General features: G+C 45.0%; 1 protein-coding gene across 6 annotated transcripts in view; it reads right to left on the reverse strand.

The window, feature by feature from the left end:
- plekha8 (pleckstrin homology domain containing, family A (phosphoinositide binding specific) member 8) overlaps positions 1-27,614 on the reverse strand; it is a 79,189-nt gene that overhangs the window by 15,884 nt on the left and 35,691 nt on the right. For 5 of the 6 annotated variants that reach the window (XM_072509369.1, XM_072509371.1, XM_072509373.1 and 2 more), the window contains exons 5-11: positions 15,154-15,306; positions 10,361-10,401; positions 9,388-9,521; positions 5,401-5,587; positions 4,218-4,303; positions 1,141-1,199; positions 865-995 (exon numbers count right to left, since the gene is read on the reverse strand). In XM_072509369.1, coding sequence (XP_072365470.1) covers positions 865-995; positions 1,141-1,199; positions 4,218-4,303; positions 5,401-5,587; positions 9,388-9,521; positions 10,361-10,401; positions 15,154-15,306 — 791 coding nt within the window. The remainder of the gene's footprint in view (positions 1-864; positions 996-1,140; positions 1,200-4,217; positions 4,304-5,400; positions 5,588-9,387; positions 9,522-10,360; positions 10,402-15,153; positions 15,307-27,614) is intronic. The other variant, XM_072509370.1, reaches the window with a different exon arrangement.

The following is a 27,614-nucleotide window of genomic DNA, read 5'->3' on the forward strand; positions in this document are numbered from 1 at the left end:
ATTTCGGAGGCCTATAGAAAACTCCCAACGGGGTGACCTCTCCTTTCCTGTTTCTAACCTCAGCCCATACTACCTCAGTAGACGAGTCCTCATCAAACGTCCTTTCTGCCACCGTAATACTGTCCTTGACTAACAATGCCACACCTCCCCCTCTTTTACTATCTTCCCTGAGCTTACTGAAACATCTAAACCCTGGAACCTGCAACAACCATTCCTGTTCCTGCTCTATCCATGCACGGTCTGCTGACTTCTGCAAAATGTGGAAAGTGCAAACAGGGTCTCCATACATCAACAGGTGGCGTCACATGGGCAGCCTGTTCGGTTCCACGCACCCATCCACCCATTTAGGGTTCCACGCACTCACCCATCCATTTAGGATAGATCTATCAGGCATGAAAGACTAGCATGTCTTAGAGATTCAGTAGACAACCTGATCTATTACTCAGCCAAATAGCTCAGAATGTTCTTAGTTTCAACTCTTGCTTTAGGTGGAATTAACTGATCACAGTTCTTATCAAAGAGTGGCTGTAGTCTCCTTGGGGGGTTGGGAAGGAAATGAAAGAAAGTGCTGAGACAACAGCCATAGTTATGCCTCCTTATTGGTGTTCAGTGGCCTTAATTGTAAAATGTGTTCCTGTGGATTTTCAGTGTCTCGAGTTCACTTGAGATACCCCTCAGTTAACTAGACTGGTAATCTCTCTCTGTCTGTGGGGTATGCATGAAGAATGGTCACTTGGATCACATCCAGGAAATTTGTTGTACCTCAAGAGTGCAGCCACATCCCCAACATAAAAGTCAGTCTACAGGAGAGAATTGATCAAGAAATAAACTTTTTGGGAAGGTTGGAAAATTGCACAGACATACCTCTTCAGCCAAAGGAGTGCCTCTGTAGCAGAGTTTCTAACTGTGGCCTCATCAGTTTCCAGTTCATACAGCACTATCTTCTGAAGGGTAGTGAACCTTATGGAATCAGCGATGTATTTCTGATTTATTTTCTGAAAGTAGAATCCTTTTTTGCAACCATGATCAACTTAAATGGTTTTTAAAAGTATACAAAACCTAAATGTCCAATTTTATTACACGTAGTCATAGACTAACAGTAAATTAGTAACATCTAGAGGAAAAATATATCATACATACCTTAATATTACCCACAAAATCCAATTTGACAGGAGCAAAGACAGTTGGGCCAAGTTTATCTAAGAGAAAAGTGACAGAGGTTCAGTATAGAATACTGAAATTAAAACATTGTGATATGGAATAGAAATTAAAGGTAAAAAGGAAAATTCCTTATTTCATTGATTCTTGTAGAAGCCCATTTAAGCTTCTGATCGGAAAAGAATTAAGCAGGTTGAGAGAGAATTCTTTCTTTCAAAATTAAAATAGATGGAGCATTAAAAGAAATTCCATTGAAAGAATTTCCTGTTGCCACCTTTTTTGAAGTAGACAGCTCACAATTACAATTATACTGCAAATTTTAAAATCCATCAGTGCTATCAAAAATGATGACTTGATTTTAATAATCTCAGCATGGTTTGTGTTAATGACCCAAAGACAATGAGAGATTTTCTTAGGTCGATGCCCAGGAACACTTGGCATTGGCAATTATCAGAAGCTCAACCTGGTCATGGTGCGTGCTTGTAAAGGAACTTGCTTGATAGTCTCCCTTGGAGATAATTGGAAAATATTTGGAGAACTCTTTCACATGCAGACTCTGACCCATCTGTTTTCCACTTTTTAGCCATGGCTCACCAACACACAGTCACTGGCATTCTGCCCTCTCTCGTAGAAGGTGGCACGCGACAGGCTGGAAAACCAGCACACGTGCATTCCCTCGGCACCATTGAGGAGATCTTCCAACAAATCATCAGGACCAATGCCACAAAGCCAACCAATGCTGTCATTGAGGATGATGGTAAAATGTTGCCTAATGCACCATTCTCCAGCCACACTCAATCTGAAAAGTGTCACGAAATATAAACTGTAGGTGTCGTGACCGTGCAACTTGTGCTTTCCTCCCCATGCCCACTTCCCTCACCTGTTCTCTCCCCTTATGCTTCTGTGCTTTCCAATAATCGAGGACTGATGCCAACTCAACCTCTAAATAGGCATGAGGAAGAGCAAACCAAAGCTCCATGTATTGTCATCAGCATTTCCCTGTAGACCACCCAAGCAAAGTCTTCATCCGAGTCCCCTGCAGCAGAACTTGTCTATGATCTCAACCCTGCAATCTCACCCCAACCCTGCCCAAACTCACAAATGAGCTGCAATACTCCCACCCTGCTTACAAGCCTGGTTGCAGCTCTCTCATCTCCAATGTTTCACTGTGTGCTCATCAGACATTCTACACTAGCCTCTAAAGCGAGTGTCTGGGATGACACTGAAGAGGCACTGTTACTTGACCTTGCATGTGCAGTCACGATACTGGTGCTGTGCGTACCTCTGGTGTAGAGCCATGATCAGCAGGCAGTGAATCAGAAGGCATGAACAAGTTGTTGCAAAATAGGAAGACATAACAGTCAACATGCAAACTCCCTAGAGAGCAAGATCACAGATGAACTCTTCTATTGGGAATGAAGACCCCACTGGTGTGGACTACAGCAAAACTGATGACAATGCGCATTGAGATGTTTAATCTATTGGCGGGCCCATCAGACATCCTCCAGTCACTAGCACAGAGAGTGTAATGTTCTTGTCAGATGGCCTGATTTACATTACAGGAGCACTTTTAGCTAAAGCTATAATGATTTATTAACATTAAGTGTGGGTCAAATATATACAAACAATGATCAATATCAGTATGAACATACATATGCACAAGCAACCTCTTTCCCAGCTCCCTTGTCAGTCTGAGGTCACCTGACTCTAACATTCAATTATGTATTAGTGATACTCCTAGTGGTCAGTCGGTGAATTACAACACAACCATGATATCACTACATCCCCTTTCCTTTGAAGGAATAAATTAATACATCATCATCAGTATATTTACATGTGATATCATTAGCCTGTGAGTGTAACAGTATTAATTTTTTTCTTTAAAATTTTTAACTGATTTTATATATATATATATTATATATATATATATATATATTTATTTTTATATACTTTGACCTTGCTGCTCAGAACTTGTAGATTCAATGTACTCCATGGCATTCTCGTGCTCAGGAACTGCTGAACTATCTCACACTGCAGCTGACGTTGATTTTGATGTAGATTCGTCATCCATCACGTTGTTGTGAAAGTCTTCTCTGATTTTCAACAGCGCGCGATGATTTCTTCTTAAAACAAACCCTTCCTCTGTATGTACATTGTAGGAACAAGGTGCTACTTCTTCAAATACAATGGCTTCTCTCGGCCTAAATCTTCTATTCTCACAATGTCATCACTACTCAAGAGGTGGTAAAGTTCTAGACACCCCATTTCATGACCTATCTGTGGCTTTTCAAATCCTTCTCCCCTCCTGTTCAAAAACATGATTTTTTCTCTCTCTCTCTCTCTTGGAGCTCTGCCCAGCTATTCAAACAAAGGTTCAATCCTGGGGTGCACAGATTTCAACCCATCAGTAGTATCTTGGCTGTTTGATTTCCCACTCCCATTTATACAAAAGAACAGAGCCATGCTATTGATATGCAACTAATCTCCCATTGACAGAAAAGGAGGTCATCAGACTCTTTAATGGGCTAATAGCTGGACACTCCTATCCCGAAGGACAATGGATTTCAAGTGACTCACCCTGACTAAACATGGGCATCCTGTGTATTCCCACTAACGAGTTTAAGTCTGAATGGGACAATGTAACGTAGGCCAGGTGTGGGCATATCCATCTCATTCCATGCTTTCCCGCTGTCTGTTAACCCCTAAATTGCCTGTTCTCTCTTTGATCCCATTTCTGGACACACTTTTCTAAAATCTCCCTTGCATAAAAGTAGGCAGATAAAATTTTAATCTGCTGTCGGACAATTTTTAGAAAATTAAAAATAGATGAATTTTTAAAAAAGTTAAATGTTCCGACAAAGTATCTTTAGCACAATTAGGTTATGACATTTGCTAACGAGATAAAAATGTATTAATCGACAAGAGAAAACTAGATAAAAATTAAAAGGTTAGAATAACTGGTTTGTAACTCTCCCCAAATGCCTCCATGACAGAACATACAGCTTTCCTAAAATTAATCTACGAATATTGCAGAAATAAATGAAAGTGCAATTTCCTACCTAATACTGGTACGATTGCATAACAAGATTCCAGAAATGGCAAAGTAGGAATACCATTGTCTTCTTCAAATTCAATGTCAGTAAACCTGAAAATGAAAACAGACTTGCATGTATATTGTTGGAAAGTATCAAAGAAAGTATTAAAGACGAAGAAAACAAACTCCTGGAGACATTATGTCCAAAGGGAAACTCAAAGAAAAATTAATAAGCGGATATGCTATCGTGAAAAATTTGGAATGGTGCCAATACCGACACTGCAGCACAAGTTGGCCGGTGTCATGTGGAATTGGTAAAGTCAAAACAAATCATTCAGTGGACACCAATGCTACCTGATTGGCTTCAGTTTTAAAAGGATCACTTGTGCAGCCCTGTTGGCTTGATTTGATGTGTGATTATGTTTGTTGTGTTAATGTTTAAATGCCTATATTTTAATTAAGGATCACTTGTACAAATGAATTTAAAAAAGCAAAATGCACCATACAGCCGAAACTAGAATTAGCTTACCTGTACACCTGCAGAGATTGCAAAGAGTACGGGGTCAAAATAATGTCTAGCTGAAGCATTTAGTCACAGTCTGATTATAACCGTTGCTTGGTACAGGTTAACTTTGAAGCAAGAAATTTAATTATTTGTCAATGTTTGGTTTTGTGGCTGTAATTTATGTTCATAACCCTAAGTGCTAACTTAGATTAATCATCCGTAATTTCCATGGTGGCTTTAACTAATGCCCTCAGGAACTGTTTAAACGGCTGTTTATGCCGGTTCTCTTGGAATTTCATTGAAATTACTGTGACAGCTTGGGGAGTCTCCCCTCCCCCCCCTCCTAAACTCCTATTTCTACCAGCCAAATATCTGCCAACAGTATTTTCAGAAAACACTTCAGAGATCACTGAACTGAAGATTTGAAAGGGAGGCGATTGTAAGTCATAACATGTCATCAGATCCAGTGGATTTCAAGCTCTGGAAGAAACATTTGACCGTGTTCCAAAGCATCACTAATTTTTAATTATTCTTCATTTAAAAACCACAACTGGATATAGGACATACAAGTCAAAGCTCAGCCTGTATGTAAAGACAGACAACTACATTGATTACAAAGACACAAGCTAATTGAAATCATATTTGCACAGAAGGACACACTTCTTTTGTAACGCATGGGGATTCTCGTACAGACTGTCCGTACCTTTGCTCCATTGCACTGAAGAATGTCTGAATCTCTTCCTTTTCTGCATGAAGTGTTGTATTTGTACCATCCAGTTCCTCGCTGCCTTCAGCAGTCTCATCTTCAGCTCCAGAAAGCTGAAGTTCAACATTCACCCCACACTTCTCAGTAGCTGCATCTACTGATTCGGAGTTGTCCATCCTCTCTGCTGACATAACAAGGGGAAAGAAAAACACAGAATTAGACAAGACTTCACGGAGTCAAATATTAAATTAAAGAAAAACTCATTGGGATTAGGCGACATACAAATGACAGATTAAAATATACATTTATTTGAAAAAGATTTTTAACATAAACAGCAACTGACATTAAAAACAATCCAAGATTGTTGACTTATTTGTTGTACCATCTTATAGAGGACTACTTTTAACATACTTTAAAGGGGGTCCAGTGGAAATCCTGATAGGACCAAGTTTTGATGGCATGTGAAATGTTACAATTCGAAGGAATGGACTTTATAACCTCTTGGTAGCTGGTAAGATGACTTAACAAAAAAAAAACTGAACTACAAGCGCCTCAATTCAGCTTTAGCCCAGCATATTGGTAGAAAACAAAGACCATCATTCATGACAGAAACGGAGCCTGTACCGCAAGGACTCTTGCTGCGGAGTTGCTTAGGAATTTGCATACCGTGATGGCATGAAAACAGTGCTTTTATTCTTTTATCTCACTCATTAAGAACAAAAGATAATGGGAAAAGAATAGAAAATTCAATTGTTTAGAAGGATAGATTACTTAGGTTGTGCCGTGTTCCTTTCATTGGGTTGCTTTGAAATTCTTGAAAGCTTACTGAGCTTTGAATATTGATATAAAAATATTTACTATTTCTGTAAGCTTTACTGGTAAAATCTACTTCTTTATAAAACTTTTCGTTCTGCAATGGACTTTCAGCAACGCATGTAAAATGATTACCACCGACTTGGAGAAAAAAAGGATCTTATGCGAATTACATGCAAAGTCAAGCCTAATTAAAAGGCAGCATCAGATCATCGCAAGAATTATATCCATCCGAGTTTCCATAATGTACATCTATAGTGCAAGAGAAATTTTCAGAAAGTTGAGAAACTTTTCAGGAAGTTCCAAAACATAATGCAGTATTATAATGACTTCATAAGTCAAATGAAGTACAATATGGCAGAGTGGGTGGGGAGCAGGGGTTTGCACTTCTGCGCTCATCATGCAATCATCCACCCATTCATTTTAATAGGTGAAAAATCACAAGGTGCTTTTGAGGAAAACCCTGGCTTGGTTCTTTAGCTTTTACAAATCTAAAGAGTGTAAGTTCTCAATTTCCGTCTGCTTGTAAAAAAAAAAACTGCATCATGTTAACTGTGGATGCCAAGTTATTAGCCAAGATCTTGGCCTTGAGAATTGAGGATTGTGTGCCAAGGGTGATCGGGGAGAACCAGACAAGGTTTGTTAAGGGGAGACATCTGGCGGCGAATATTAGGAGGTTGCTAAACGTCATAATAATCCCCCCCAGGAGGACGAGAGGTGGAGGTGGTAGTCGCCATGGATGCGGTGAAGGCCTTCGATAGGGTGGAGTGGAACTATTTGTGGGAGGTCCTGGAGCACTTTGGGGTTGGGCAGGGCTTTGTGGATTGGGTCCGACTCCTGTATCAAGCACCGGTGGTGAGTATGCGGATAAACCAGTTGAAATTGGACTATTTTAAGCTGCACCGGGGGACAAGGCAAGAATGTCCATTCTCCTCATTGGTCTTTGTCTTGGCTATAGAGTCATTGGCAATGGCGCTGACAGCACTGAGGGGCTGGCAGGCGATAGTATGGGGAAGGGTGGATCATAGGGTCTCGCTTTACGCGCACAACCTATTATAGTACATTTTGGATCCCGCTGGGGAGGATTAGAGAGATTATGGGGATCCTAGAGAATTTCGGCTGGTTTTCGGGGTATAAATTGAATATGGGTAAAAGCGAGGTCTTTCCGATCAAGGCAAGGGGGCAGGATAATAAATTGGGGGAGATACCGTTCAAGGTGGTGGGGGGGGAAAGAGCTTTCGGTATTTGGGCATTCAGGTGGCGCAGGGGTGCGAGCAGCTACATAAGCTGAATCTGGCTCGGTTGGTGGAGCAGATGAGGTGCGATTTTGATGCGCCCCCTTTGTCATTGGCGGGGAGGGTTCAGGTGGTGAAGATGACAGTACTCCCGAGGTTCTGGTTTGGTTTCCAGAGCCTTCCAATTTTTATCCCCAAGGTGCTTTTCAAGAAAGTGAATGCGGTAATTTCAGGATATGTGTGGGAGGGTAAAACCACGCTGGAGCGGGGTAGAGTTAGGGTGGGGGGTGGGGGTACTGGCCCTCCCGAACTTTATAAATTATTGGGCAGCAAACATAGCAATGGTCAGGAAGCGGGTGGTGGGGGTGGGGTCCGTATGGGAGCGGATGGAGACGGTCTCATGTAGGGACACACGTTTAGGGGCACTGTTAACGGCGCCTCTGCCATTGTCGCCGGCCAGGTACTCCACAAGCCTGGTAGTAGTGGCAGCCCTGAGGGTGTGGGGACAGTGGCAGCAGCACATGGGGCTGGAGGGGGCTTCAGGGTGGGTACCAATATGTGCAATTACCAGTTTGTTCCGGGTCGGTTGGATGGAGGGTTCCGGGGGTGTCAGCGATCAGGGATCGTGCGGTTTGGGAATTTGTTTCTTGACGGCTGCTTTCCGAGCTTGGAGGAGTTTGAGCTGCCCAGGGATGAATGGGTTCCGCTACCTGCAGGTGAGGGACTTTGTGCGGAGGCAGGTCTTGACCTTTCCGCACCTACCGCCCCAGGGGCTACAGGACAAGGTAGTGTCGAAAATGGGAGTGGGGGAGGGGAATGTATCGGAGATTTATAAGGAGCTGATGGAATGGGAGAGAGCCCTGATAGGGGACGTGAAGCAAAAGTGGGAGGAAGAGTTGGGTGGGGAGCTGGAAGCTGGGTTGTGGGAGAATATCCTGAGGCGTGTCAATGCATCCTCGTTGTGTGCCAGGCTCAGCCTGATACAATTTAAGGTGGTCCACAGGGTGCACATGACTGTGGCCCGGATGAGCAGGTTCTTTGAAGGGGTGGAGGATAAGTGTGGGCAGTATGCGGGTGGGCCCGCAAATCATGTCATATGTTTTGGGCATGTCCGAAATTTTGGGGATTTTGGCAGGGGTTGGCTGACGTCATGTCAGACGTGCTGAAGGTAAGGATGGTTCAGAGTACAGAGGTGGCGATATTTGGTGTGTCAGAAGACACGGGAGTCCAGGGAGCTAGAGAGTCCGGCGTCTTGGCCTTTGCCTCCTTGGTAGCCCGGAGACGGATTTTATTGGCATTGAAGATCTCGGAGCCCCCGAAGTTGGGGGTGTGCATCAGTGACATGGCTGTGTTTCTCCGGTTCGAAAAGATTAAGTTCGCCCCGAGGGGGTTGATGCTTGGGTTTGCCTGGAGGTGGCAGCCGTTTATCAACTTCTTTGAGAAAAATTAAGCTGTCAGCCAGGGCGGGGGGTTTAAAAAAGAGGCACGGGGGGTTGGGTAAGGTTGGTGGAAAATTGGGATTGGGGAATTGACTATGTAAGCCATGATGGCTAGGTCTTGCTGGGTGGGTGTGTGTTATTCATTTTGTTCTTTTGAAATCTTGTTGCTGAAATGGTTAAAATTATAAATGCCTTAATAAAAATATTTTTAAAAAATGCATCCAGATTGGAAGAATAATATTCAAATTGTGTGTCGGGACAGGAAAAATCATAAAACCTATTAATCTAGTGTTCCTACAGCCTACTTTGTTCTTCTTCTACTTAAAGTGATTTTTGAAAGTCAACAAGTTATCGTATACTTTGTTCATTAGGTTCTTCAGTTATCACATATCATTTCAATCAAGGCCACAACCAAGTCGTCCTACTCCTAAAACTTTGCCAACATTTTTCTGGCAGCATAATGTGCTGCCTATTCTCCCTTCTGTTTAAAAACATACCCTCTGCATTTTCTGTGCTTCCCCTTCTTGAATTTTCCTGATGCTGATCATCATCTGCTGACTGTAACCTTTCCTGAGTCTTGAAGTTGGCCTGCTCTATCGTTGATCCATTCTGGACATTATTCATCTCATTCCTGCAGAACAAGTTTGATGTTAAAAAAAAAAACTTTAACATTTGTATAAAATTATCTTTTTACGTTGTGGAAGAGCAGCGCTGAATGTCAAAGAAAATTACGCTTTTACTGTAGCAGCTGTGTCACTCACTAACAACATAATTTCCGAGGCCTTTTGAGCAAGAGAAATGGCATTCACCATTACAATGATGCAACAATTCCAGAATACACATTTTCAAGCAAGTAGAGACTTTTAAATAGATCTGTACTTCTTTATTTTTTTGTGAAAAAAAAATGTTTTCCTCTACATTTTCAGGTAATCGTGCCATGTGTCATGGACAAAGCATTTATTTCCCAAACCTTTAACATCTGCTATTGGGAACGGGAGATAAAAAAAGAACGACTTACTGAACATTATGCTTCAAATCATTCTCTTTACTCACTGACCAAAATTCAGAAGCTGCAGCCAACAGCAAATCTATTTATATCATATATAAAGATTCACCATGCTTTAGATCCACAGTGACAAACACTACTTCATTTACATCTAATAGCAGCAGCAAGATAGTTTGATAGCAGCAACACAATTAATAACATTTAAAAAAAATCTTGGTAATTAGTTTTATTGCTGTGAAACATTGTTGACACAGAAAGCCTGCCACATTTGTTGAGCTATCAGTCACTGAAAAAGTAGTTCACTATATGGGGCTCTGACGTTATTAATAAATATAGGTTGCTAAATTTTAATGTCACTTTTAGGTGGAGTTTGAACCAAGACACCGCAGGTCTAACATTGTGTCAAATGCTACTTATCTGTGGAATATTTTCTCCATGGAATCATGCTTTATATAAATTCTTACCTTTTTGTGCAACTGTAACTGGAAAGATGCTGGTGCTTAATCTACAAAAATGATACAAGAACATGAATTACAATAAACTGGCAACTTGCCCAACTCCATTCAATCAACAAGTGATAAAATGTTGCTGATGTGTTTTACAGTAACTAACTTCCTGACCTCAGTGATTCAATTCTGTGTTTCATTGATACATTACCAATATCATTTGGGCCTCAGCCCAAGTTTTAATGTGTCTCGTACAGCAACAATTTGATCATTCAATTACCAACATTAGCCATCTTTTGTAGAATAATGGATGATTCAAAATATGTGACAAATTCAACCGTGGGAAGTATGTGCTCAGACTGTCCAGTTCTTCAACTATGGTCTAAATTGCAGAATATTTCCTTTTGAAAATCGTTTTTAAAAGCTATTCAATTTGGCTTTATAAAAAATAAAAGACAAATCCGCCATGTAGTTGAGGAAAAAAAGATTCCACAGAGCAGCTGGGCATTTGAATGACCTTCAACCATCTGCACAATGAGAAGTATTTGTTAAAAGCTCACTGAAGGTTGAAAATGAAGGATTAAGAGATTAAGACAATTTAATAAACAGGAATTACACATTTAGACCTTGGCAATAGCACATTCTGTATTTAATAAAACTACTGGCTCTTTGGAAAAAAACACAGACTTGCTTGGGAGACTAGCCAGCATGTGTAACATGAGAAAAGCAAGACTCACAAACAGGTATAAGCCATGCCAATTTATTGGCACTGCCTCAATGGGTTCCTTTCCTTCACCTATTTGCTCTCCTACTAACTGGAAGGAGTTGGCCCCTTGTTGAGATAGTCAAGGGTGCAATTCTCCCTAAAAATTTCCAAGTTAATTTGTGGCGGATTTTTCAGGGAATTTCCTGCCCGCCGAGTTCCCCACTGCTATTCAATGACATTTTGGTCACTTTTTTGGGCCCTGGGGAATTTCACACCGGTTTAGCCCATACTTGGAATTTGTTTTTAGCACTGGGGAGCAGAACACCGAGATCGGGCCACCATTTTGAAAAGGTTCCCCGATCTCTAAGTGAGCTTGTGGGTTCACCCCCCACCCCACCCATTGGCAATGTCACCCCATAAATATGGGCAATGTCACCCCCCACACAGGGGGACACTGTAGTACAGTGGTTAGCACAGCTGCTTCACAGCTCCAGGGTCCCAGGTTCGAGTTCCAGCTTGAGTCACTGTCTATGCGGAGTCTGCACGTTCTCCCCGTGGCTGCGTGGGTTTCCTCCTGGTGCTCCGGTTTCCTCCCACAGTCCAAAGATGTGCAGGGTAGGTGGATTGGCCATGCTAAATTGCCTTTAGGTTAGGTGGGGTTACTGGGTTACAGGGATAGGGTGGAGTTGAGGGCTTAAGTGCAGTGCTCTTTCCAAGAGCCGGTGCAGACTCGATTCGCCGAGTGGCCTCCTTCTGCACTGAACATATGGGCATTACCCCACACACCCCCAGGTGAGGACACCCCACTAAGGGGTCCCCGAGGGTAGCCCCTCTTCAGGCCCCCTAACAGCATCTCCTCCCTTCCAGGACCCCCACGCATCACTCCTCCAAACTCCCCAAGGCCCCTACTTACCTGCCATGCATGCCCCCACTCTTCAAACCCCCCCCTCCATCCTCCTTTCATGGGCATAGCAACCCTTGGTCCCTGGCCCTTGGCAGTGCCAGCCTGGCATTTGGGCACGCTTGCAGTGCCACCCTGGCACCTGAGCAGTGCTCCTGCCTGCTTGGCAGTGCTACCTGGACATCTTGGCAGTGCCAGGGTGGCATTGTCAAAGTGCCAGCTGGGCAGAGCCAATGTGCCGATGTTCCACATCACTGCAATTTTTTCTTTTAATACTTGCAGCAAGACATACCTGCTCCTGTACTCAAACCCTCTCGCAATGAAGGCCAGCATACCATTTGCATTCTTTACTGCCTACAGTACCTGCATGCATACCTTCAGTGACTTGTAAACGAGGAAACCTAGATCTTGTTGCACATTCCCCTCTCCCAATTTATGGCCATTCAAATAATAGTCTGCCTTCTGTTTTTCTGCCAAAGTGGGTAACCTCGCATTTATCCAAATTTTCCTGCATCTGCCATTCATCTGCATCCTCCTCACAGCTCACCCTTCCACCCAACTTGGTGTCATCTGCAAATTTGGAGATATTACATGTTCCTTAATCTAAAGCATTAATATATATTGTGAATAGCTAGGGTTCTAGCACTGATCATTGTGGTACCCCATTAGTCACTACCTGCCAATTTGAAAAAGTCCCGTTAATTCCTACTCTTTGTTTCCTGTCTGTGAATCAGTTTTCTATCCATCTCAATACACTACCCCTAATACCATGCACTTTAATTTTACATGCTAATCTTTTTTAAATTCTTCATGGGATTTGGGTGTTGCTGGCTGGGCCAGCATTTATTGCCCATCTCTGAGCGCATTTAAGAATCAACCACATTGTTGTGGAGCTGGAATAACATGTAGGTCAGACCAGGCAAGGACGAGAGATTTCCTTCCCTGAAGGACATTAGTGAACCAGATGGGTTTTTATGACAATGGTTTGATGGTCATCTTTAGACTTTTAATTCCGTATTTTTGTTTATTGAATTCAAATCTCACCTTCTGCCATGGTAGGATTCAAACCCGGGTCCCCAGAATCTGGATCTCTGGATTACTAGTCCAGCAACAATACCACTACACCACTGCCTCCCCTATATTATATTTGCTATCTTCCAAACCACTGAGACCATTCTAGAATCAACGGAATTTTGGAAAATCATAAAAATATGCACTCAACATCTTTGCAACTATCTCTTTTAGCGACCTTGGATTAGGCTATCAAATCCTGGATATTGTCAGCTACTGGTTCCAATATTTTTTCTCTGGTGATAGTAATTACCTTACGTTCCTCACTCTTAGCTCCTTCGATTCTCTCTACTTCTGGCATGTAATTTCTGACTTCCGCTGCTATTTCTTCATTCCCCATGATAATGTCTTCTGCCTCTGACATCATTATTTACTTTAGCTACTTGCCTTATTTTTATATATTTGTAAAAAGCTCTCACTATCTGTTTTCATATTCCTGACTGGTATACTCTCAAAATTATCAATTTCTGGTCATGGTTTGCTGGTTTCTGACATTCCAAATCTACAGGTTTATGTCATGTGAGAGTATTTTTAAGAAATGGGTGTTTAAGAAATGTACCTTTAAGAAATGGGTGTTTATCAGTGATGTCAGAGTGTAGGTGGAGCTGAGCTCTGGCTCTGTTTTTTCGTTTCACTTTGAGAAAAGCTTGGGTGTGTCTGTGTCTTTTTGGTTTTGTTTTCAGTGTTGGAGCTGAAGCCAGACAAAACAGCTGTACTGCTGTTCTCTCTGCCATGAGAACACTATCTCTTGATCATTTGGTGAATTCAGAATTATAAATGTTTTCAGTAGTGACTTTAACCTGATGTGCTTCTGTTAAAAGGTGTTTATTTTGACTTCTGGATGTTGTTTGGGAAGTTATTAAGAATTACTTAGTGTTGTATTCTTTCGGGGTTCTATTTGAATTAATGGTTACTAAGATGTTCACTGTATGTTTTAAAAAGGTTAACTTGAGTTCATAGAATAAACATTGTTTTGCTTTAAAAAATACTTTTCCATTTCTGCTGTACCACACCTGTAGAGTGGGCCGTGTGCTCCCCATACCACAATCTATTAAAAGTTGTGGGTCAGGTGAACTCCATGATACACTTTGGGGTTCTCTAAACCCTGGCCCATAACACTTATTACAATTCTTTGCAACATGATAAATCTCATTTTTAATCCACGAATATCCTCAACATCCTAAGCAATGAATGGATAATTCTCACTCTTTTTTTGTATTTTAATGAAATGTATTTTTGTTGAACATGTAGAATGTTTTTTTATGTTTCCCACCGCTTAGTTACCACCATACCTTTTAGTCAAGTAATTGGCTTTATTAAGTTTAATATTCTTGTTTTGGACTTGATTATGTCACTTTCAAACTTAATATGGAATGTAATTGTACTGTGATCACTTTCTCCCCCCAGAGGATCCTTACTGAAGAACCAGGGACTATTAACAGAGGGACAAAAATTGGATTAATTTTTCTCCCCGTGTTATTAGCTTTCTCTTTTCATTTAGCCTTTTTAAAATATTTCGATTCACTTTGCTATTTTTTAAAATCTCTAGCAGCACCTAAGTAGCAAATCAGTTAGCTCACAAAAATAAACACATTAATCGGATGTAACTTTAGTACATTGGATGCCCTTGGAATACAATTTACTGGATGTCCTTGTAACACAAGTTAATCCTGCAATGTCAATTTGAACCTGCCAAATCGAATTACATAGAATTTACAGTGCAGAAGGAGGCCATTCGGCCCATCACGTCTGCACTGGCCCTTGGAAAGAGCACCCTGCTTAAGCCCACACCTCCACCCTATCCCCGTAACCCCACCTAACCTTTTGGACACCAAGGGGCAATTTAGCATGGCCAATCCACCTAACCTGCGCATCTTTGGAGGAAACTGGAGCACCCGGAGGAAACCCACGCAGACACGGGGAGAAAGTGCAAACTCCACACAGACAGTGACCCGAGGCTGGAATGAACCCGAGATCCTGGAGCTGTGAGGCAACAGTGCTAACCACTGTGCCACCCTGAATTAAGTAAATACACAGAAACAGCATCAGTTCATTTGAAGAGATCCAATTACACATATTGAAGCCAAATAGAATGTAAAAAAAAAAAAATTACTTGCTTAAAAACAAACATACTCGGTTTGGTTTTATGATGGCTACATATGGAGAACCTGGAGGTGTAGGTTGCAGCAGTTCAGGCCTGAAGGTAGCATTTGCAATTTGCATGCATTCTTCCAACGTCTTCATAAAGGTGTTGCAAGTTGATCTTAGAAGAGTTGCCGTATCAATCTTGGTGAAGTTTGCACATAATTAGGAAAAAGAAACAGGCATAATATTACAATTAATATTAATGATTTAAGGGGGACTGTCACGGTTGACAAAATATTGACTCAGCTTGCCAACCCATTATGCAAATGTTTTAATGGATGTTTTTGACCGGTGCAGACACAATGGGCTGAAGAGCCTTTTCTGTGCTGTATTACTCTATGACTATAACTCTCACTCTAATAGGTTCCTTAAATTCAGTCCCGAAAACAGAACTGCATGTAAACCACAATTAAACTAATTCTGGTTTCCCTCCCATCGCCTCAAAACAGTAACAATTTCCCTTGACAATCAGAGCATAAATACATACACAACAGGATAATTGGTTGATGTTTTGAATGCCATTCAGAAAAGAGTCAAGCATTAAGTCACTCCATTTTATATTTTAAAAATTTGGAGTTATGTATCACCATCAATACAAACTGCCGGAGATGAACTATTTGCGATTATCTCAGAGTCAAGCTTACATAGATTGCAAAAAACATGGAATAGAAGGTTAAAAGGCAAATTTGTTTTACCATCAAAATTTCTTGGGGTGGTGTGGGAGGGCGGGGCGACAACCAATGCAATAAGATGGGATATGCAAAAGCTCATGTTCTAAATTAGTTCAAAAGCAATCGGGTCTTTTTGGTTATCTTCATTCAATAATCTTATGGTGCACTCCCCATAAAAGGGAAGCAAACCTGCTCAAAAGATGGTTTAGTTTGGTGGCTCCAGAAGCAGTGGTGTCAGGACAGCAATGACTGTTTGCTTTTTTGGCAATTATTTAGCAATAATTTGGCTATTATTGGTCGAGCACTCAGCATTTTAATTGTTTGCAGGTCTGTCCCTGACTTCTTCATCCATCATGTAGCTAGATTTGCCTACACAATTAGTCGGTCATCAGTGCTTTAGAATGATGCCCGAGTTCCACAAGACTGGGAGTCAGGATTTCAAAGAACCACTCCAAGATATAGTACTGCTGGAATATAAAGCACAGCTTTAGACAAGTGCAATCCACACTTGTAGCCTCCCGGGATTCTCTGACGCCCGAGAGATATCGGAGTCGGAACCCCGCCTCAAATGGGCATGACCAAATAATGCTCGCGGTAGTAGGTCGTAAACCTACTTATGACCTACCTGCGCAGGAGCCACCAGCCTCCCGCAATTCACCGGCCTCCCCAGAGAGACTGCAGCTGGGTGCCGTCATCAGTGCTGGTCCACACGAGTGTGATGGGTCCTATCTCAAACAACGGCCAATCAGACTACAGGAAGGAGAAAGATCACTTGGTTGCATGGTGTACCGAAAACAACCTCTCTCTATATGTTGGAAAAACCAAGGAACTGATCATCGACTTCAGGAAGCGTAGCATGACCCCCCCCACCAAATCAATGGCTCCGAAGTAGAGATGGTCGATAGCTTTAACTTCCTGGGGGTCACCATCACCAACGGTCTGTCGTGGTCCACTCACGTTGATGCAACCGTCAAGAAAGCGCAACAACGTCCCTACTTCCTACAGAAGCTAAAGAAATTTGGCATGTCTGCATCAGCTCTCACACACTTCTACAGTTGTGAGATAGACAGCATCCTATCCAGCTGCATCACAGCTTGGTATGGCAACTGCTCAGTCCAAGATCGCAAGAACTCCAGAGTGTTTTCGAACCCAGCCCAACACATCACACACGCTTGCCATCCTCCCATTGATTCTGTATACACCTCCCGCTGCCTCAGGAAGGCAGACAGCATTGTCAGCGACCCCTTGCACCCAGGCTTTCCCTCTTCCAGACCCTTTCATCAGGCAGAAGATACAGAAGTCTGAAGACATCCAGACAAAGGAACAGCTTCTTCCCCACAGTTACTGGACGCATGACTCTCTCTTTGACTTATCTGTTTCTTGTAAGAACACTATTCACAACGCCCTATGCTGCTCTTGTTTGACCCTTGTTCTGCACTGTAACCAATCACTATTTGTTGATGTACCATTGTCAATGTACTCTGTTGATTATTCTTTTGTCTACCATGTATATACAATGCACGTTCCCTTGGCCGCAGAAAAATACGTTTCACTGTACTTCGGTACATGTGACAATAAATATCAATCAATCGCTCAATCAATCATCCAGAAGTGCTGTTAAACTGGTAGAAGCATGCATGTAAAGGAGTAAAGTTAACAATCAGCTTTTGTATAATTTAAATGAAAATTTGATGGTGCGGCTCAATCAATTTGAATGTTTCTTTTAAACATCTGTCACATTTTTCCATCAATGTAAAAGAAGAGGATGTTGTAAAAGGATCAGCAGCTGCAGTTGTTAAAACAACACCAGGAAGCAGGAGAAGCAGTGAGGAATTTCAATCTGCCTTGAATACAATGTGGGGCTGATTCCAGAGCATCAACAATAGTCAATCCAGTCCAGGAAGGAGGAAAATCGGAGAGGCTGGGGAAAATAAAATGACCCGAGGGAAAGAGCATAATTCAGTTACAGACTGTGGTAGTATGTATTAGGGGTCATGTGGGACTGGAAGCCCTAATGTCATTGGCTGGCTGACTGATCCCGGGTCCTGGCTGGCCGTTGACCTCTAGCTCCGCCCTGAAGGCGGAGTATAAGAAGCCGGAGTCCTCCCCCGCAGGCCATTCTACTATCGAGCTGCGGGGGAACAGACACGCTTAATAAAGCCTCATCGACTTCACTCTATTCGTCTCACGGAGTCTTTGTGCGCTACAATTTATTAAGCATGCCTAAAAAGGACTATGGAGCTCAGGATCATCCCGGAATGCCTGAGGATCAGCCCCCACGCAGTGAACGCGGCAGCAGCCTTCAAGCGCTGGCAGACTTGTTTCGAGGCCTACCTCAGAACGGCCACCGGCCGGGTCACAGAAGACCAAAAACTACAGGTCCTGCACTCGAGGTTAAGCACGGAGATTTTCTCCCTCATCGAAGACGCGGAGGATTTCCAGACGGCGTTCGCAGCACTGAAAAGTCTCTATGTCCGCCCAGTTAACCAAATCTACGCTCGCTACCAGCTCGCGACGAGACGGCAAAGTCCCGGAGAATCGATGGACGAATTCTACGCCGCACTGCTGATTTTGGGACGAGCCTGCAGCTGCCCTTCGGTGAACGCAAATGAACACACGGACATGTTAATGCGCGATGCTTTTGTGGCAGGTGTGAATTCCTCCCAAATCCGCCAAAGACTTCTAGAAAAAGAGTCGCTAGGACTCTGAGGCACGGGCCCTAGCAGCCTCCCTAGACGTGGCCGCGCGTAATACCCGCGCCTACGGCCCCGACCGCGCGGCAGCCCATTGGGCTCCGTACGTACCCGTCGCGACAAACCCACCTCCCCCCCCCCCGGACACCCCACAGGCTTGCGCGGTCCAAACGCCAAGTCGCACCGGGGGCGCCCGCTGCTATTTCTGCGGCCAGGCGAAACACCCCCGGCAGCGCTGCCCGGCCCACGCAGCAATCTGCAAGAGCTGCGGGAAAAAGGGCCATTTCGCGGTTGTGTGCCGGTCCCGCGAGGTCACCGCTGTCCCGGAGAACAGGGAGCCCTGCAAGCCGCTTACGCTCCCCAACCCCCCCAGCGCCCCATGTACGACCCGCAGGCGCAGCCGCTCTGGGTCCTGACCACCGCGGTCCCGGGAGAACAGGGAGCCCTGCACGCCGCTTACGCTCCCCAAACCCCCCCCCCCCGTCCCCACGTATGACCCGCCGGCGCTACCAATTTGGGTCCCGACCACCGCTGTGCCCAGAGATGAGGGAGCCCCGCGCGGTCCTAACGCTTCCCAACCCCCCCAGCGCCCCATGTGCGACCCGCAGATGCCGCCATTTTGGGTCCCGGCCACCACGAGGGAAGGGCGCCGCCGTCTTGGACCACCCCAGACCTGTACGACGCGTGGGGGCGGCCATTTTGTCCACCCCCGCCGCCATCTTGTGAGCCCCCAGCCATGTGCGATGTATGGGGGCAGCCATTTTGTTCATCCCCGACGCCATCTTGGACGGCAACAACGGACCCCAGTGTCGACGGCTCCACGGGGTTCGAGGAAGACGCTCAACTACTACAACCACGTCTCGCTTCAATTACGCTCGATCAAGCTCGGCCCCGGACACTCCAGACGACGACGACAACGGTGCTAATAAACGGCCACGAGACACCATGCCTAGTCGACTCCGGGAGCACGGAGAGCTTTATCCACCCCGACACGGTAAGACGCTGTTCCTTGACCACCTATCCCAGCGCACAAAAGATTTCCCTAGCTGCAGGATCCCACTCCGTACAGATCCAAGGTTTCTGCATAGTTACCCTAACGGTGCAGGGGAGGGAGTTCAAAAACTACAAACTACACGTCCTTCCCCAACTCTGCGCCCCCACATTACTGGGATTAGATTTCCAGTGCAATCTACAGAGCCTTACGTTCAAATTCGGCGGCCCAATACCCCCACTCACTATCTGCGGCCTCGCAACCCTCAAGGTGCAACCCCCGTCCTCGTTTGCGAACCTCACCCCGGATTGCAAACCCGTCGCCACTAGGAGCAGACGGTACAGCGCCCAGGACCGGACCTTCATTCGGTCCGAAGTCCAGCAGCTACTAAAGGAAGGCATAATCCAGGCCAGCAATAGTCCCTGGAGAGCACAGGTGGTAATAGTGAAGACAGGGGAGAAACAAAGGATGGTCATAGACTATAGCCAGACCATCAACAGGTACACACAACTAGACGCGTACCCTCTCCCCCGCATATCCGACATGGTCAATCGGATTGCCCAATATAAAGTCTTCTCCACCGTGGATCTCAAGTCCGCCTACCATCAGCTCCCCATCCGCCCAAGTGACCGCAAGTACACAGCCTTCGAGGCAGACGGGCGATTATACCATTTCCTAAGGGTCCCATTTGGCGTCACAAACGGGGTCTCGGTCTTCCAACGGGAGATGGACCGAATGGTTGATCAACATGGGTTGCGGGCCACGTTCCCGTATCTCGACAATGTAACCATCTGCGGCCACGACCAGCAGGACCACGACGCCAACCTCCAAAAATTCCTCCAGACCGCCAAAGCCTTGAACCTCACGTACAACGAGGACAAGTGCGTTTTTAGCACCAACCGGCTAGCCATTCTGGGCTACGTAGTGCGCAATGGGATAATAGGCCCCGACCCCGAACGTATGCGCGCCCTCATGGAATATCCCCTCCCGCACTGCTCAAAAGCCCTGAAACGCTGCCTGGGGTTTTTTTCATACTACGCCCAGTGGGTCCCCCAGTACGCAGACAAGGCCCGCCCTCTAATACAGACCACGACCTTCCCTCTGTTGACAGAGGCTTGCCAGGCCTTCAGCCGCATCAAAGCGGATATCGCAAAGGCCACGATGCGCGCCATTGACGAGTCCCTCCCCTTCCAGGTCGAGAGCGACGCCTCCGACGTAGCTCTAGCAGCCACCCTTAACCAAGCGGGCAGACCCGTGGCCTTTTTCTCCCGAACCCTCCACGCTTCAGAAATCCGCCACTCCTCAGTGGAAAAGGAAGCCCAAGCCATAGTGGAAGCTGTGCGACATTGGAGGCATTACCTGGCCGGCAGGAGATTCACTCTCCTCACCGACCAACGGTCGGTAGCCTTCATGTTCGATAATGCACTGCGGGGCAAAATCAAAAACGACAAGATCTTAAGGTGGAGGATCGAGCTCTCCACCTTCAACTACGAGATCTTGTATCGTCCCGGAAAGCTGAACGAGCCGTCCGATGCCCTATCCCGCGGCACATGTGCCAACACACAAATTAACCGCCTCCAAACCCTCCACGAGGACCTCTGCCACCCGGGGGTCACTCGGTTTTTCCACTTTATCAAGTCCCGCAACATCCCATACTCTTTAGAGGAGGTCCGTACAGTCACAAGGGACTGCCACATCTGCGCGGAATGCAAACCGCATTTTTTCAGGCCGGATGGTGCGCACCTGATTAAGGCTTCCCGCCCCTTTGAACGCCTTAGTCTGGATTTCAAAGGGCCCCTCCCCTCCACCGACCGCAACACATACTTCCTTAATGTGGTGGACGAATACTCCCGCTTCCCATTCGCCATTCCCTGCTCTGACATGACCGCGGCCACAGTCATTAAAGCCCTGAACACCATCTTCACACTGTTCGGTTACCCCGCATACGTCCACAGCGACAGGGGGTCCTCTTTCATGAGTGACGAGCTGCGCCAGTTCCTGCTCAGCAAGGGCATAGCCTCAAGCAGGACGACCAGCTACAATCCCCGGGGGAACGGGCAAGTAGAGAGGGAGAACGGCACAGTCTGGAAGACCGTCCTACTGGCCCTACGGTCCAGGGGCCTCCCAGTTTCACGGTGGCAGGAGGTCCTCCCGGACGCTCTCCACTCCATCCGGTCGCTATTATGTACGAGCACTAATCAAACGCCTCATGAGCGTCTCCTTGTCTTCCCTAGGAGGTCCTCCTCTGGAACGTCGCTGCCGACCTGGCTGGCGGCCCCAGGACCCATCTTGCTCCGAAAGCATGTGCGGGCACACAAGGCGGACCCGTTGGTCGAAAGGGTTCACCTCCTCCATGCGAACCCGCAGTACGCTTACGTGGAGTACCCCGACGACGGCCGACAGGACACGGTCTCCCTGCGGGATCTGGTGCCCGCCGGCAACACACACACCCCCCCCCCCACACCATTCACCCAACCCCCCCCCCTTCCTGCCACCGCCGCACCCCACGACCGCCCCCTTCCCAGGAGGATCGGTTCCCCTCCCCTCAGGCCCGACCAAGAATAAAGCCCAAGCTGAAACCGTAAGGCTCCCGGAGACGACAACACCGGTACAAGCACGACCACCACCACCGGGGCCGAGGCGATCGACACGGACGACCAGACCGCCCGACCGACTCGTGGCGTCGATCTAAATCAATATATGGACTTTTCACAGGAACATTTTGCTTTTCTCCCGATACCTTCTGTAAATAGTTGAAACAGGACAAAATTGTACATACTGTATTGCCATATGAATGTTTTCCTCCCAGGACCAGCCCTGTAAACCCTTCCCACCATGCGAAGCATCACCCCGCCGGGTTCATTTTTGACAAGGGGTGAATGTGGTAGTATGTATTAGGGGTCATGTGGGACTGGAAGCCCTAATGTCATTGGCTGACTGATCCCGGGTCCTGGTTGGCCGTTGACCTCTAGCTCCGCCCTGAAGGCAGAGTATAAGAAGCCGGAGTCCTCCCCCGCAGGCCATTCTACTATCGAGCTGCGGGGGAACAGACACGCTTAATAAAGCCTCATCGACTTCACTCTATTCGTCTCACGGAGTCTTTGTGCGCTACACAGATCAAGTCAGTAGCTGGAGTGGATAGATTGGGGGAAAAAAAGTCAACAGTCTTTGAAAATAATGGCAGCATATGGAGAAAAGAGGGAATGAGGGAATAATAACAATACTCTTTAATGTCACAAGTAGGCTTACATTAACACTGCAATGAAGTGAATGTGAAAAGCTCCTAATCGCAACATTCCGGCGCCTGTTCGGGTACACACAGGGAGAATTCTGAATGTCCAAATTTCCTAACAGCACGTCTTTCGGGACTTGTGGGAGGAAACCAGAGCACCTAGCGGAAACCCACGCAGACACGGGGAGAGCGTGCAGACTCTACACAGACAGTGGCCCAAGCCGGGAATCTAACCTGGGACCCTGGAGCTGTGAAACAACAGTGCTACCCACTGTGCTACCGCGGAAGACATGCTAACTGGTAATAGCTGAACATACAAAGTATTGGGATAGTTAATTACTCAGAATCATGCTATGGTCAAAATGTAAATGCACCTCATGGTGCAGTGCTGATTATACACCACAGGAAAGTCCCAATGTTGGTCCTTAGCCTCTGATGCTAAGTGATCTCAACCAGGCATTAGTGAGGGTGTTGCGTTTGACATTAAATTTGTAGAATCCTTACAGTGCAGAAGGAGGCCATTTGGCCCATTGAGTCTGCACCAACCCTCCGAAAGTACACTCTACCAAGGCCCCAATGCCCCACCCTATCCCCCATAACCCAATTGAATCAGCACATCTTTGGACTTTGGGAGGAAACCAGAGCACACATAGGAAACCCATGCATACATGGGCAAATGTACAAACTCCACACAGACCAGGCCGGAATTGAACCCAGGTCCCTGGTGCTGTGAGGCAGCAATGTTAACCATGTGCCTCCGTGCCTGTCCTTAGCATGCCAAGTTAAGTAAAAAAATAAGATCAGCTACATTTCATCCACTTAATTGTTATCTGCTGGAAGTGACCTAGGATGCAAATGAGAAATGGTTCAGTCCAGATCCTGTCTACTTGCATAACTCCCCCCACACAGATATAATAAGAGCTTGCTAACATTCACTATCCCACTGAAAAATGTGGAATGACCTTTCACATGAGGTTCCAGAAACCCACCATTCTCAGGACTCAGGCTATCACCTTCAAATAACAACAACAAGATGATATATTTATATGGTGCCATTAACACAGCAAAACATCTCAAGATGCTTCATGGGAGCATTATCAAACAAAATTTGTTGCCAAGTCACGCAAGAAAACGCCATTAATCAAAGTTTAGTCAAAGTGGCAGCCGTGTATACCATCTATAAATGCACTGCAGTAACTCACCAAGGTTCCTTAGACAGCACTTTCCAAACTTACGGCCAGTACCATCTAGAAGGACAAGAGCAGCAGATGCCTGGGAACCCCAGCACCTGTAGGTTCCCCTCCAAGTCCCTCACCACCCTGACTCGGACATATATCACCGTTCCTTTACTGTCGCTGGGCAGCATCCTGGAACTGCCCCCCTCTAATAGCACAGTAGGTGTACCTACACCTCAAGGACTGCAGCGGTTCAAGAAGACAACTCACCACCACCTTCTGAAGGGCAACTAGGGATGTGCAATAAATGCTGGCCTAACTAGCGATGCCCACATCCCATAACTGAATTTTAAAAAACTTGCCTCCTACCCGCTGACCTTCCTGTTTGCCGAACCACCCGCAACTGCTCTTGTGCTCCGCTCCTCATTTCCTGACCCTTTTGCTGCCTCTCCCACTACCTGACCCTTCAGCTTGCCTACTCTCCAGTTCACTGATCCTCTGGCTCACAAGCCTTCCGTTGCTACGGTTAATGGTCCCCGAACTCTCGCTCATCACACATTCTGATTCCTAACCCTCCCTCTCACCAACCGTCAGAGAGAATGCTGACCTTCCCAGGTACTGAACTCCCCTTGTGTTGAACTTCCTACTGCTTCCCTCTCCTGAACCCTTGCTGTGAGCATGGGCTCAGGTGATGAGTGGTGAGGGGCAAGAAGAGTACATTCAAGGTGCAGGGGTGTGGAGGTAAGCTGTAAAGTTTTTAAACATTGAGCAAAAAGGTCGATGAGAGGGAGGGTTGGCAGCTACTGGGATGGTCAGCAAGAGGGAGGATTAGAGGTGGAGGGTTGACAAAAGAGAGGGTTTTGAAAAGGAGGGCCAAGGAATGGGAGAAGCCGCTCAAAGATGGTGTCAATTAGGTTATGCGATTCCACATCAGACCTGGCACATAACAAAAATAAAACAAAACACCCGAGGCTAAACATGAATAATTGCTCCATTAACTGCACAACATTTCAAGGAATGACATTAAAAAACTGGGCAACTTAAAATAGGATCTTTTATTCTCCCAACTACTTTGTAACAAAAGCTAATGGAGCATTTGCCTTTTTAATTGCTTCCTCAACCTGCATGTTAACATTCTGTGATTCATGAAAAAGGATAGCCAACTCATCCTAAATGCAAACATTTCCCCGTCTCCCGCCATTCAAATAAAACTGTCTTTTTGTTTTTCCTACTAAAGTGGATAACTTCACACTTCACCACATTGTTTTCCATCTGTCATGTTCTTGCCCCTACCCAGCCGGTCTATATTCCCCTGTAACCTCTTTCTCAATGCTTACTTTCCCACCTAACTTTGTATTAGCCCTTCCGTCAGGTTCAAGGTTTTAAAAAGAAGTATTAATCAGCACCAACGTGACCATTTGTTGGGGAGGCAGATGAATGGCGGGAGGCCATTGGATACGAGGTGGCTCTCGTTAATTGTATGAAAATAGGGCTAAAGTGGTGATAATTGGTTTCTCACCACACTACAGCGAGATTCCGATTTCACCTACGGGACCGGGCCAGTTGCATTGCAAACTGTTTGGTGCCTGGTGCGGTTCTCATTTTCGGCTTCTCCCGCTCTTCACCGCCTCGTTTCACTCGAGTGAGAGTGCAACAAGGCCTGAGAATCGCACCAATAATTTCTCGCGTGGCTCTTTATCGACAGCTTTATGAAAATTCAAGTACATTACATCCACAGGTTCCCCCTTATCCACCTTACTAGTTGCATCAACTTTCACTTTTAAAATCTGTGTTGCCTCTGCTTAATCATATCATAATTTTCGAAGTGCCCGAATGGTAGAAAGTAGCATTTGCCTACTACTACTGTTGAACTAATTAGCCTATAGTCCCCGGTTTTCTCTCTGCTTAAATAGTTTGTTAACTTCCAATCTTTGGGAACCATTCTAGAATTTAAGGAATTCTGAAAGATCAAAACCAATGCATCATCCATCTCTGCACTATCTCCAGCACAACTTATTAACTTATTCTAATTTATTAAAATGTCTTAGTTATGCTAGACGAATGGTACCCCATTATTTCTGTAACTGTCTTTTTGTCTTCTACCATGAATCTACAGGTTCCCAAAGACTGGAAGTTAACAAACAATTTAAGCAGAGGGAAAACCGGGAACTATAGGCTAATTAGTTCAACAGCGGTAGTAGGCAAATGCTATTTTCTATCATTCGGGCACTACGAAAATTATAATATGATTAAGGGTGCAGTTGGTGAGGGAGGACCACAGGAAAGAATTGAGTCCACAGTCAGATCAGCCACAATCTTACTGAATGACAGAGTATGCTCCAGGGGCCAAAACGACTCCTCCTGCTCGGTTTATGTTCTTACAAATTCCTAAAATTCGATTTAATTAAAGTCTCGGCCATTTCACTATTCACAATTAGAGTTTTAGCTGTCTATGCATGAAATGAGGCCCATGTTTATGCTCACTAATCTCTTCCTATGTACCTATATAAAAAACAGATTGTAAACGTTTCCATGTCACTTTCTAATTTACTCTCATGTTCTCTTTCTTCATTAACTTATTGGTCCTTTTAATGGAAATTCTAAAATTCTCCCAATCCTCAGGCTTCCTACTTATTTTTGCAACAATACAGGACACTTCTTTTGATCGAACACTATCTTTAGCTCCTCTTGTTAGCCATGGTTAGACGATTTTTCTGTTGGGTTCTTTGTGTCTTAAAAATGCATTGCAAATTCTGTAATAATTATTTAAATGTTAACTAATGGTATCATATCTTTAGTGCAATTTCCTAATCTATTTCAGCAAACTCATCCTCATTGTTGAATACTCGATGTATAATAGCCCCTGCATGCTCTAGTTAGTTCTCAACACACATATTTTGTATATATTCCATGAACTCATTCTCCAAAACAGTATTGCAAATTTGGTTTGCTCGGTTTATAAGATCAAAGTCCCCATGATGGCTCAGTGCATACAACTTTAATTTCCTTATTTATACTCTACCCTACACCGCAACAAATGTTGGGGGCCCACCATTTCTTTCTGATCCTCGTTGGTCTATTCAATTTCTTATGTTTTTTTGTTCTTTGTGATACCCAAACTGATTCTACCAAATAGAAACAAAATAATGTCTGCATACCCTGGTCGAATTATCTCTGCTCTGTCTTTCTAAAAAAAATTAATTCAGTGTCCAGGCATTGCTGGCAAGACCAGTATTTATTGCTTATTCCGAATTGCCCTTGAGGTGGTAGTGGTGAACCATCTTGTTGAACAGCTCGAGTTGTGTGGTGGTTAATCCCATTGGAATTATTCCATTCCTCCGTGTGGAGTAATTCCTAGACAAAATTTCTTGCCCTTCATAGGAGAACTCTTGCTTTCTCACCCTTCCATTTGCACTTGCTGTTGTACAATCTCTTGGATTTCAGAGGTTTCAACAGATCGAACACAGAACATAGTTGTCTTTTCATCATTAGTACTGTAGGAGGAGTCTTGATCATGGAATGTGCAGTATTACTATACACCAGTAGAAACTTGTTAAGGCACTTGATCAGTGAACCTTTCCTCTGGTTGCTCTCTTATGTTTCATAGTTTGGACAAAACATTCTGCTGGTCTATTAGTAGCAGGGTGGTATGGTGCAGACTTAACATGTTGAATACCATTCTCTATG

This window comes from Scyliorhinus torazame, chromosome 6 (assembly GCF_047496885.1).
Source record: "Scyliorhinus torazame isolate Kashiwa2021f chromosome 6, sScyTor2.1, whole genome shotgun sequence".
Lineage (NCBI taxonomy): Eukaryota > Metazoa > Chordata > Chondrichthyes > Carcharhiniformes > Scyliorhinidae > Scyliorhinus > Scyliorhinus torazame.